Source organism: Chenopodium album, chromosome 18, assembly GCF_948465745.1.
Source record: "Chenopodium album chromosome 18, dcCheAlbu1.1, whole genome shotgun sequence".
NCBI classification, from domain to species: domain Eukaryota; kingdom Viridiplantae; phylum Streptophyta; class Magnoliopsida; order Caryophyllales; family Amaranthaceae; genus Chenopodium; species Chenopodium album.
The window spans coordinates 14272726-14284843 of NC_137851.1; the positions used below are offsets into that span (position 1 = coordinate 14272726).

Consider the following 12118-nt stretch of genomic DNA (forward strand, 5'->3'; position numbering starts at 1 on the left):
CAAATTTTGAACATTTAGTTAAAAAATCTGAATAATCACAATGCATTACGCCTATACTTTTGAACATTTAGTAAAATAATTTGAACAATTGCGAATTTTGAATAGTTAGTAAAAAATCTGAATATCACAAATTTTGAACATTTAGTAAAAAAGAATCTGAACAATCACAATGCACCACGCCTATATACTTTTGAACCCTTAGTAAAAAAAATATGAATAGTAACAATTTTTGAACCTTTAGTAAAAAAAATCTGGACAATCGCAAATTTTCAATTATTACGAGTCAGACAAATTTTGAAAGAAGTTTGTGTGACTCGTAAAGTCGTAATAATTCAATAGTTTTGTAATTTAAACTGAACATTTACTGTATACAAAATGAACATTTCTTTATAAAATATGAACATAAAAATTGCATGTTTATGTTCAGTTTTGTGACATGTTCATATTTTTTTTTACTAAACTGTTTATTTTTTGTAAAATGTTCAATTTTTTTTACTAAATATTCAAAAGTATAGACATGGTGCACTTATTTCTAGGTGCACTATGGTGCACATAATACTAATTGGATTATGAGTAACTTGGCCCATAAAAAGTTGCAAATTAAGGCCCAAATCACTAAGCTTAAAAAATTGCAATGTGCTTTTTTTTTTAAAGAAAAAAAACAAATTTAAAACGGTGTGATTTGGTTCAATTTCTACAATAATATGGTGCGATGTGATTTGAAAATTCCAAAACCGAATTAATATGATTTGATTTCGATTTTAGACTATAAACCACACCACTAACTTTCACTCCTACCTGTACGACCGTATCGAGATGATGAACTGGGTTTGGATTTTGGAACTCCCCAGTCCTCATCCTTATTAAAAAAAACAAAAAGTTGTACGAGAATAAAAAAGGTCGTTCAAATAAGAACAATGTTGTTCTTCAACCTACAGAGTTTACCACTTCAAAAAAAAAAAAAAAAAAAAAAAAAAAAAAAAAAATACCGTGTAATAGACGAAAAACTTTCGAAGTATTTAAAATTTGAGCAGCCAATTACAACTACGTTAATGCTCCCGTATCTTTCTTGACTCGTGCTAATTAACGTGTAACTTGGTTTTGTTTATATATATTTAAAGGACCATTAACTGGGTCACTGTTCAACCCTTTCAATTTTCACTCTATTATTTTAGTCCAAATTTCATCATTATGTTTTTGTTGATTCCATTGATTCATAGGCCGCCTTCCATCACCATTTTCTCTCTCCTAATTTCTTCATTTTTCTCCATTTCAGATTCACCTCCAATTCCAATTTTCTGGAAAATATTTTCAAGTTTGAGCTTAATTTGTCGAATTAATTGAAGTTTGAGCTTAATTTGTGGATAAATTGAAATTATTATTATGAGTGTCGGAGCTGAAAAATGTTGGTTAGTTCCAACGATGGCGGTGTTGATAGTGGTAGTGATATCAATGGCGGCGATACAAGTTGAAGCTCAAGCTCAAGTTCAGAATAATGTAAATGAAGATGAGCTTCGATTGCAGTTGAGAAGCGGAGTTGCGAATGTTACGGATAGGATTGCGTTGGAGATGCAACGCCGTGCTGACTTCTGCATTCTTGATGAGTAAGTAATAATCTTTTCTTTTTTTTTTTTTTTTTTAATACTGATCGATTGACGTGTGATTTTGTCGTACATTTTTTGAATTAGTACGTTGTTGTACAATTACAAATTTACAACCAACTTTTATTTTTAGTTGGTGTTGCTTTTGTATATTTGGGGTTCGTTAACTTTTTAGTGGAGGGGGGCGTAGGGGCAAAGAGGGGGTTAGCAATTAATATTCCCTCCATTTTTTACCAATAACAGCAAATAGTAGAGTAGTACATAAATGTGAGGTTGTTCTATTAATTGCGATGATAAATAAACTCTACTTGCATGTTGTACATTTATTCGGAGTTATATTCGACAGCTTTGATGATTTGGACTACTTGGTTGGTAAGCGGATAAACGAATTACAGAGTATTTGACAATGTTGATACTCCCTCAATCTGCACTAATTTGACCTTACACAGCGTTCTTAAGAACGTCTATATATGTCATGTAGACCCCTTTTCATTGCGCCATATAAGATGCTTATTTAATCATCTAAGTCAATCATCAATCATGTTATAAACATGAAAATAAAGGTATATAATTGCAAATTATAATGTCTAATTAAAAAAAGAAAAAAGAAGACACCCTAAATAATCAAATATTAAATACATAATAGCAACCTGGAGCAACACCCGGACTACACTAGTATATAATTATATATTATAAAAAGTGCAAAGTATAAAAAAAAAAAGTTGATATATTATGAAACTTTATTCTACGTATTAAAACCTACTTAACAACATATTTTAGATAATATTTGCTTTTAATATTATAGTTTATTAAAAACCTATGGTCAATATTAGTATATCATTAGTGAAAAAAATTCAAATGTGTCGATTATTTTGGGACAGAGATAAAATTCCCCCGTGTTGATTGATCTTTACTAATTAAAACTTAGTTTTCTGAACTTAACTTATTTTAATTATTCTTAAATCATTTTTACTCAATATTACTTTGATTTTAAGGTGAAAAATTGCAAGAAAGTACAACCTGGGGTCTTTTTTGTTTGTTATAAATTTATTTTTGGCACACTTTTTCTTACACAATATCACCACATTGTCTTTTCAACAAAAATCCTTTTACCCCACACTCTCTTGCTTTTTTCTTACACATACGCCATTCCCATCATAGTGAACAAAATACTGTCCAACTAAATAAAACAAATAATGCTTTGCTTGGGAAGAGACAATAATTGGTTTTCCATGCCCTCACATGCTCAATTGTATGTGCAGCATTTTCTTTAACTTCATCAAATCATTGTTTACAACTTCATAAGTATCCCATTAATTCATTAGCTGTTAACTTCATTGCTTTTGATACACTTATATTTGCATGTACAATACCCCCATCATCGTTGGTTACCACACATATGCATTGTCAGTAACCTCATTAATATGATTCATATGTGCCCTGCCGGGCCAAATATATCGAAACCTTATGAAAGCTCATACTACATGTTCCACAATCATTTTGTGATTATTATTAGTAATTTTATGTACTATCATGTTACAGGAAATTGGATTGGAATAGAGCTTTTAATTACCCAAATTTGGACTTTTTGACTACATGCATAGCAAAAACTGAAGGTATGACTAAACATTTTTTTGTACATTATCTGTGAATCTTTTGTCCAATCTATCTCAGTCAGGAAGAAGATGAGATATATAAAGAACTTGGAGGAATCACAACAGAAACTATCCTTGGATGACATGAACTGAAAATTTGACAGATTAGTTGATTGAATCTACATAAAAAGAAATAAACTCAATCACAGAATTTTATTTTATTTTTCTGAATGTATTGTCTACCACTTATGTAAAGAATGAACTTGGTTGACTTTGGCATTTTGGATATGTAATTATTCACTAAGAGTGCTTTTTAAGCTCTTGTATAAAAGTATCATAGGCTGCCTTGGATTTTAAGTGCAAGAAATGGGAAATGTGTTTTGCTTGGTTATTAGTTGCTCATTCTTTTGTTTAAATTAAGAAAGGATCATATTGGAAGACTAGAAGTGTACTTAAGCTTCAGACCTTCTAACACAGTTCATAGTTTGTCTAGTCCATTTAAAAAATTATATGCAAATTAACTAAATGTGGCATCATGGTCGATATCGTTTACTCCTTGTTGATACCAAGGTATTGCATAACGTATTCAAAATGGAATCTCCCCATGATTTTGAGAGGTGAGAATACTGTTTGATAAAGAAGAGGGGGCACAGATATTTTCTCATACAACACTAGTTGCTTTGGCATATAACAGCAGTCCTTTATTCATGTAGCTGTGCTAAATTGCAAATAGGCTTTTAGAATGCTGTGCTGGTGATGGAAGTAATTTGTAATGGGTACTGGGTAGCTCACTTATGTTAATTTGTTGCCTATGTATAATTCATCTTAATCACTGCCAATTTTCTTACAGTGTTGTAATCTAGAATTTTTACATTGGCATACAGATGCTGCATCCCGATTGTGCACAGAAGCAGAGATAAGGGTCTACTTGGGTAGCTTCTTTGATGATGGTGGCCTTCAAGCTAACAAGAACTGTAATCTAACTTCCTGGGTTGCTGGATGCGAGCCCGGATGGGCTTGCAGCACTGGTTCTGTTAAAAAAATTGATTTGGAGACTACTGACAAGGAGATACCTGCAAGAACTTCTGAATGTAAAAGTTGCTGTGAGGGTTTCTTTTGCCCACAAGGTCTTACTTGCATGATGCGTAGGTGTCTCAACTTTATCACTTTCTCCTGAGTTGCTGATGCTGAAACTAATTTCAGCTATAATCTAATTATATGTTTTTATTCCTTCATTTTAATTTTTTATAAATACAATATAACTCTAATGGGGAACCACATTATAACATGCAAATACCTAATTATGCTACTGGGAAGTCTTAGATTTGTAGATATTCATTCTTTTATTAGGGCCTGATTTTGTCCCTCATCAAACTTGCTTGAGGTCTTTTGCACTTCCAAGTCTTAATAATCAAGATGCTAGATGTTGGTTTGCTTATATAATATTATAATACTATCCTTATTTTGTGATTAAGCTGAGATTTTGCTTATCATGATTAACCTACTCTTGACTTTCTATGCTTTCTTCACAACAATAAGAAAATGCATAACTACAGAATTATTGTAATTTTAGTGACCTTGATCTGCTGTTTGACTTTGTCTTTTCTCAATGTGGCATCATTTTTATCTCTTCACATAAATGTGGTTCACTTTTCTCAAACTTATCTTTCTTACTATTATCTGCTGCCTTCACTTTACATCAGTCATGACACCAGCGTATGTGATTGAGAAAATAATAGATTAGTACTTTATATTAACTCCTTTTGCTGCTTGCGAATGTTGTGAACTTATGATTTATTATGACTTTAGTTGTTTTCATTCACCTCTCCTCCTAATTTATGCTTTTCAATCTTGAAGCTTGCCCTTTGGGTTCATACTGTCCGTTGGCAACCTTTAATCAAACAACTGGCTTATGTGAACCGTAAGTACAAGTTCTTCCTCCCTCCTCTCTGTCTTAAAGTTCCCTTATCTTATCCTAGTTTACAGCCCTTTATTAACAATATGGGATGGGTTTTCACAGATACAATTATCAACTTCCCGCAGGAAGGAACCATACATGTGGTGGAGCGAACATATGGGCTGATGTCAGTAGAAGTAGAGAAGTTTTCTGCCCTGCAGGATCATATTGTCCCACAACCACTAAAAAAAAACCATGTGATAACGGGTATTTTCCTATATCCAATGCCTGAAAGGCATCTTCTGGCTAGTAATTTAAATGCTTCAAGTCACAATATATTTGGCTTCCCTTATAGTAGACATATATTTCGCTATGGTATGTTAATCTTCTTTTATCTAATTTCAGACATTACTGCTTGACAGGCTCTACATCAGAAACACGTAAGATTCTCATCAAACTTAAATTACAGTTTTAGTGTTTTTGAAAAATGCATGCTTTAGAAGAAGTTTAATTATTCAACTTTTTAAATTATAGTTTACACCTGGCTTTAGAAAAGCCTGACTTATTTTTATGCAGGATGCTCCAAGTTGATCTCATGCAAGGAAAATTCAAAGGAACAGAATATCCACACTTATGGAATTATGCTAATAGTAAGAAATTTATTTTTCATTTTTAAAGCAAGTCCTGTATGTTGTTTGCATCAATCTATAAATATTATGTACCTCTCTTCAATCTTCATGTTAATATTTTTTCTTCTGTATCCGTAGTACTACAATGTTACATTTTTATAAACTACTGATGGGAATCGTAATCTTCCACTTGCTGATGCAGATTGCTTTAGTTGCTCTTCTTCTCATCATCTACAACTTCTCAGACCAAATTCTTTCCATTCGAGAGCGAAGACGTGCCAGAAACAGAGAACGAGCTGCTAGAAGTGTGCAACAGAAGGAACTTGTGCGAGCAAGGTGGAAAGTTGCAAAAGATGCTGCTACAAAGCATGCAGGCAAGTTACAAGCTAATCTATCACGAAGATTTTCAAACAGAAATCATCCAGAAAATTTCGAGATTTTGCATGATCTTGAAGTCCAAGAAGATACTTTTGCACTGCCAACTAATTATGCTGGTAATTCAAGCGCTTTGCAGCCATCCACAGGTTTAGTGGGACCAGTAAATCGATCAGGCTTACATATACCTGAAGATGGGCCTCGTAATCCTGCTAGATTAAGCCTTGAGATTAAAGGTAAAAATTCAAAGGAAAAAATTCTCAAAGAAAAAGGCATTCGTACAGACAGTCAGATTTTCAAGTATGCATATGGTCAAATTGAGAAAGAAAAATCTCAAGAGAGGCTGTATGAAAATATAACTTTTTCTGGAGTGGTTTCATTAGCTACCGGAGATGAACAAAAGAAAAGGCCTTTAATCGAGGTTGGTTTTAAAGATCTAACTCTGACATTGAAAGGCAAGCAAAGATGTCTTTTAAAGTGTCTAACTGGAAAAATTATGCCTGGCCGTATAACTGCTGTCATGGGTCCATCAGGTGCAGGGAAAACAACATTAATGTCTGCATTAGCAGGAAAAGAAACTGGTTGCAAGAAGAGTGGCTTAGTTCTTATAAATGGCAAACCGGAGTCAATTCATTCTTACAAGAAAATAGTTGGTTTTGTGCCACAAGATGATATTGTACATGGGAACTTGACTGTAGAGGAGAACCTTCGATTCAGTGCATGGTGCAGGTATGTTGGATTTCATTCCTCAAAGGCTAAAAGTACAATGGAATGATAGGAGTGATATATTAATCCATCAATTATATGAATGCATGTTGTAACAGAATCTAGATTCTAAACCCTATTGCCTCAAGCTGAATAGGAAAGTAGTGATTCCTCTGATAATACAAGTATCTTATACTCCAAAAGCTGAGACTGAATTTATGTTGGTTAACACTTCGAAGTTAATGCTGCAGTGGCATTGCCGTAAAACAATTTTTCAACAAAAAACACCCAACATTCAATCTCTCCTGTATCCAACTTCATGTTAGAAAAATAAATAAGCATGTGATGCAGATGGTAGTAATGATAGCCTTATAAGACCTCCAGATTTGCGAATTATCATGGTATTGAACTGTTGTTCATACCAGAGAAACTGTCTAGACGAATATCCTTTTAACAATTATAGAGAACTTAGCATTCCAAATAGGATCGGAGATGAGACAGTAAAAAGCATTTTTCTAGGCTTTGCTTGTGATTTTATCTTGTTAAGCTTGACATATTATTGTGTCAGGATCTCACTTTATTACTTAGTCATCTTATAAAATTGGTGGAGAATATAATATCATCAAGGTCTTTTTATGTTTCTGTCTTGTTATGGATATGTTCTTTTCTTGTGTGTACAAATATAATCAATTTATTATCTGTTCCTAGAACTCACAATTGCACAAGCACTATTCACTGTAAAAGGAGGAACCTCAGGTTCCCAGTTTATTTTCTTAGTAGTGATTCTTGTTGGTACTATTCTCTGCACTGATGATTATTTTTTTCCCCTGATTGAAGACTGTCCACTAAATTGCCAAGAGCAGAAAAAGTTCTAATTGTCGAAAGAGTTCTTATGAACTTGGGGCTACAGGAGGTGCGGGATTCCTTGGTTGGAACTGTGGAGAAACGAGGAATCTCTGGAGGCCAGAGAAAGCGAGTAAATGTTGGCCTGGAGATGGTTATTGAGCCTTCCCTTCTATTTTTGGACGAACCAACCTCTGGTTTGGACAGTTCATCATCTAGATTACTCCTAAAAGCACTTAAACATGAAGCCCTTGCAGGAGTGAACGTTTGCATGGTAGTTCATCAGCCCAGGTATGCTATCCTGATGGAAAGAGACTTTTTGAAAAGAATCCAAGTTTCTTTAGTTCAAAACTGATGTGAATTACAGTGTTAAGAAATTCCAAAAAATAAAAGAATCAAAGAATCTCCATTTATGTTTGTTTATTTGTTTAATATGAGACCGAGCACTGCTAAATTTAGCAATTTGGCATGCAGACATACAAGTAATAGTGGAGGCATTCAATATGAGAATCTAAGTTCCTTTTCATATGATATACTCTTGTAACATGTGAATGTGATAACCTGCATGTTATTATTGGAACTGCTTTATGCCTTTACCTGATTGTCATAGAAGCTGATCTTTGTTGATATGACCTTGCATTCCTTATTACTTTTCTTTTTCAGCTATGCACTGTTCAAGATGTTTGATGATTTGATACTTCTTGCAAAGGGTGGTCTCATGGTTTATCACGGATCAGTGAGAAATGTAGAGGAGTACTTTGGAGGGCTTGGAATAAATGTTCCAGAACGAGTGAACCCTCCGGATCACTATATTGATATTCTGGAGGGCATGGTGGAGCCAAGCCCTAGCTCCAGTATAAACTATAAAGACCTTCCTTTAAGATGGTTGCTTCACAACGGGTATACGGTGCCGGAGGATATGCAATCCAGAGCTGCTGAATTGGGAAATCCTCTGAGAAATGGAAGTGAATCTATTGGTTCTGGTAGTGAGCTCCAATCTTTTACCACAGAAATTTGGCAGGACGTAAGGTCCAATGTTGAGCAACGACGCGACCACATCCACCACTATTTCCTCAAGCAAAAGGACTTGGCTGATCGTAGAACCCCTGGAATAATCCAGCAATACAAGTACTTCCTTGGCAGGTGATGATCTTCTGTAAATCATCTTATCTACACTTTCATAATTTGATCTTTAGCATGTATAGTTTATTATCAGTGAAATAAGCACCATTTTGTGTATGATCTTGTTGTCTGACATTGTGCACTATTAGCTGCAAGTTCAGTAGGCTTTTGGCTAGATTTCCAGGAGTAAGAGCTTTATAGAACATTGTTTTGAAACTTCTATACGCATTGGTGTCAGTCTTCAGCCAGCAGCCCGGAAGAAATCTTTTAATTTTGTGCCTATATGCCCTAGAAAAGGTCAATCTTGGTGTGCACTCGATATTTTGATCAATGGATAGACGTCCATCTATTATAATTCAAATGCTTGTAATCTTGATAATCTGAATGTCTTTTTTAATTCACTGAACTACCTCTAATTCTTTGTTCCCATAGGACTAAATGCCCTAAGAATTATTTATGTTTGGACTTCAGATTTATTCATACTGTACATTCTTTATCTGTGTTTTTTTTTTTTATTATTTTTTTTTTTATTGAATATATCAAAGCGATCCCAGTTATTCCTATGTCTCTGTTTGCTTTGCTTGTAGTTTGTGGCATTCATGCAGTGAATTGATTAATTCGATAATCTTGTTATTAGCAGACTAGCAGAAAACTCCATTGCCTCTGCCTACTTGAAATTCATGATCAGCTTAAATTTTAACTTACACTTTGTATATGATTCTGTTTTTATTTTTTATTTTATTTTTTGGTGATTTTATATGATTTATTAGTAATATTTTTTTTTTTTTTTTGATTTTTTTTTTCAGGATAACCAAGCAGCGACTACGAGAAGCCAGGTTACAGGCAACAGATTATCTTATACTATTACTTGCCGGAGCTTGCCTAGGTGCTATTACCAAAATCAGTGACATGGACTTTGGGGCAACCGGATATACATATACTATCATTGCTATATGTAAGTTTAAAATTAAAGCACTGTTAACATATTTTTGAATTCCACATTGCACTTGTATCCTAGGTTGAGGCTATAATGATAATTGAAAGCAATTCATCATCATTGACTATCCAAAATTTCAAAGCCTACCATTAGATTTATTATTAGTTAACCTTCTTAACTTCCATGACTTGTGTTTCACCCATTGAACATCATATGAAGTGTTGGTAAAGAAAAAAATAATTAGAGTGGTTTAATCTGCCTTATTTCCCGAGTTTTTCTTCTTTGTCAGCACCTAGTATTGTGTTTTACCCTCATAGTTGCATTCATTTGTTATTACGATCTAACTAATATTCCCTTACTTCAGCTCTCTTATGTCAAATTGCTGCACTAAGAACCTTTTCTCAGGACAAGTTACAATACTTGAGAGAGAGTGCTTCTGGCATCAGCAGCTTAGCACATTTTCTTGCAAAGGATACTGTGGACCATTTTAGTACAGTGATCAAGCCTGTTGTGTTTCTCTCCATGTTTTACTTCTTCACGAATCCAAGATCAACTTTTATCGACAATTATACTGTTCTGATCTGTCTTGTCTATTGTGTGACGGGAATGGGTTATGCTTTTGCCATCTTCCTGAACCCTGGTCCTGCCCAACTAGTAAGTTACTCGGTCATTTGGATAACTTTTTCGTATTACTGATTATTTGTGATATTCATGTTCGTCCTTTGACTTCCTGCTAAATTTGGATTTCCTCTTGCAGTTTTCAGTGCTTTTCCCTGTTTGCTTAACCCTGATTGCAAGTCAGTCACTGAAAAATGAGGCATTGAAAGGCATAGCCTATCTATGTTACCCTAAGTGGACTCTGGAAGCACTAGTGATTGCAAACGCGAGGAGGTATGTAAAATATGTGGTGTCTGCAAGTTTTTACAACTAATTTGTGATGAAAAAGACAAAGTGCATAAAGTCTATAAATTTATTTCTTGGCGCAGTCCCTTATTTTAGGCCATGCAAGTTTATGAACTGAACAGCTCCATTTCTTTACAGGTATTATGGAGTATGGCTTATAAATCGTTGCGGCATTCTTGTAAAATTGGGTTATAATCTCCATGCTTGGAAAGAATGCATCTTAATCCTCATTGCTTTCGGTTTGGTTAGCCGTGTGATAGCTTTCATCAGTCTGCTGATTATTCGAAAGAAGTGAGGTTATTTCTTTGGTCAGTTCTATTTTTACTCCAAACACAATTTTTTGTCCCTAAGATCAGACATATTGAAATCCATCATCAGCACCCAACTGGTTCTGCACTGCCTTTCAAACTTTCGATTACTCGAGTTTGAAGAGAAGGATCTTGCTGATCTAGGGATTTTTGCCTTTAGGTGACTTGTATCATACATTTTTTTTTTGTACATGTAAAAGGTACATTGTGTATGTTAGTCTGTACATAGATATTAAAGCCACTCCTTGAGTCCTTGCCAACTTGTAAAAGGAGCTATAAAAGCAAAGCAACGATTTAAATAAGACACATTCTTTTACAATTGTTAATTGACCAGTTTTGTGATAGACTAATTGTGTGATTTGTATTCCTTTGTCCGAGATTAGTTGTCATATCATTAGTTCAAATTACACTATTGATGAGCCATTTATATTGAACAAACCAAGTACAATACATGTTACATAAACTTTTGGCTAAAGAAATTTTGTTACATTTTTGTTTAAGTAATCTTGAGCACTTTTTATGTTTTTCATACAGCCAGATTGAATTGTAAAGTTTTTGAAGAGCAGCAAAATGCGACAGTGGACAACTAGATACAGGATTATAATATATAATTCATAGTACTTAACAGCTTGTTTATTGGTTGTTACGTGAGAATAGAGTTTGAGTATAATTCCCTACTTGACAACATCCCATGTTTGTTTAGATTTTAGAGTACAATACCCATTTCTTTGATAAAAACAAAGGAAAAAAAAACTCTAGGGTTCTTGACTTCCTGTCCTTTTTATTTCTTGTATTCTTGATTTTTTTTTTTTTTTTCTTCTTTTTTTGACACAAAAGGTATTCTTGATTTTTTTGAAGCTATTAACTAGTTGTATTTGTAATATCCAACTACTATTTGGGAGAATAACCACATCTATAGAGAAGTGAAAAAAAATTAATTGGATAGCTAATGTTCTTGTGAGGAGGGAACACCTAATGTTTTCCTCTTTTTATTACCTTAAACAAATCAAGGGAAATTATTTAGGTAAATATAAAGATGATTTTGGCATAGGGTATACGGTTACCCATTGTAATATAAGAACATGGTTTTTAGTAGTCTATTCAATTTTGGATCCGATCGAAAATTCAAATTGAAAAATAGGTGATTAGTAATTTAGTATTAGATTCGAAAACTATTGGATACCCGATTTTTCAAATTATATA

General features: G+C 33.8%; 1 protein-coding gene across 1 annotated transcript; it reads left to right on the forward strand.

Moving 5' to 3' along the window:
• The first annotated feature begins 1027 nt into the window (after nucleotides 1-1027).
• LOC145593153 (ABC transporter G family member 24-like) lies at nucleotides 1028-11287 on the forward strand. The gene is made up of 14 exons (XM_081649658.1): nucleotides 1028-1604; nucleotides 3144-3217; nucleotides 4081-4341; nucleotides 5054-5117; nucleotides 5217-5360; nucleotides 5499-5533; nucleotides 5670-5743; nucleotides 5925-6826; nucleotides 7640-7936; nucleotides 8309-8788; nucleotides 9574-9722; nucleotides 10069-10358; nucleotides 10462-10595; nucleotides 10746-11287. Exons 1-14 carry the CDS (start codon nucleotides 1384-1386, stop codon nucleotides 10900-10902), a joined length of 3282 nt encoding a protein of 1093 aa, XP_081505784.1. The 5' UTR covers nucleotides 1028-1383; the 3' UTR covers nucleotides 10903-11287.
• Nucleotides 11288-12118: the final 831 nt, after the last annotated feature.

Excerpts from the sequence above, each read along its gene's own strand:
- LOC145593153 (XM_081649658.1), top strand. The coding sequence starts at position 1,384 with ATGAGTGTCGGAGCTGAAAAATGTTGGTTAGTTCCAACGATGGCGGTG. Across the intron at positions 4,342-5,053 it reads AGGTCTTACTTGCATGATGC|CTTGCCCTTTGGGTTCATAC; the intron begins GTAGGTGTCTCA and ends TCAATCTTGAAG. Across the intron at positions 5,361-5,498 it reads AAAAAACCATGTGATAACGG|ACATTACTGCTTGACAGGCT; the intron begins GTATTTTCCTAT and ends ATCTAATTTCAG.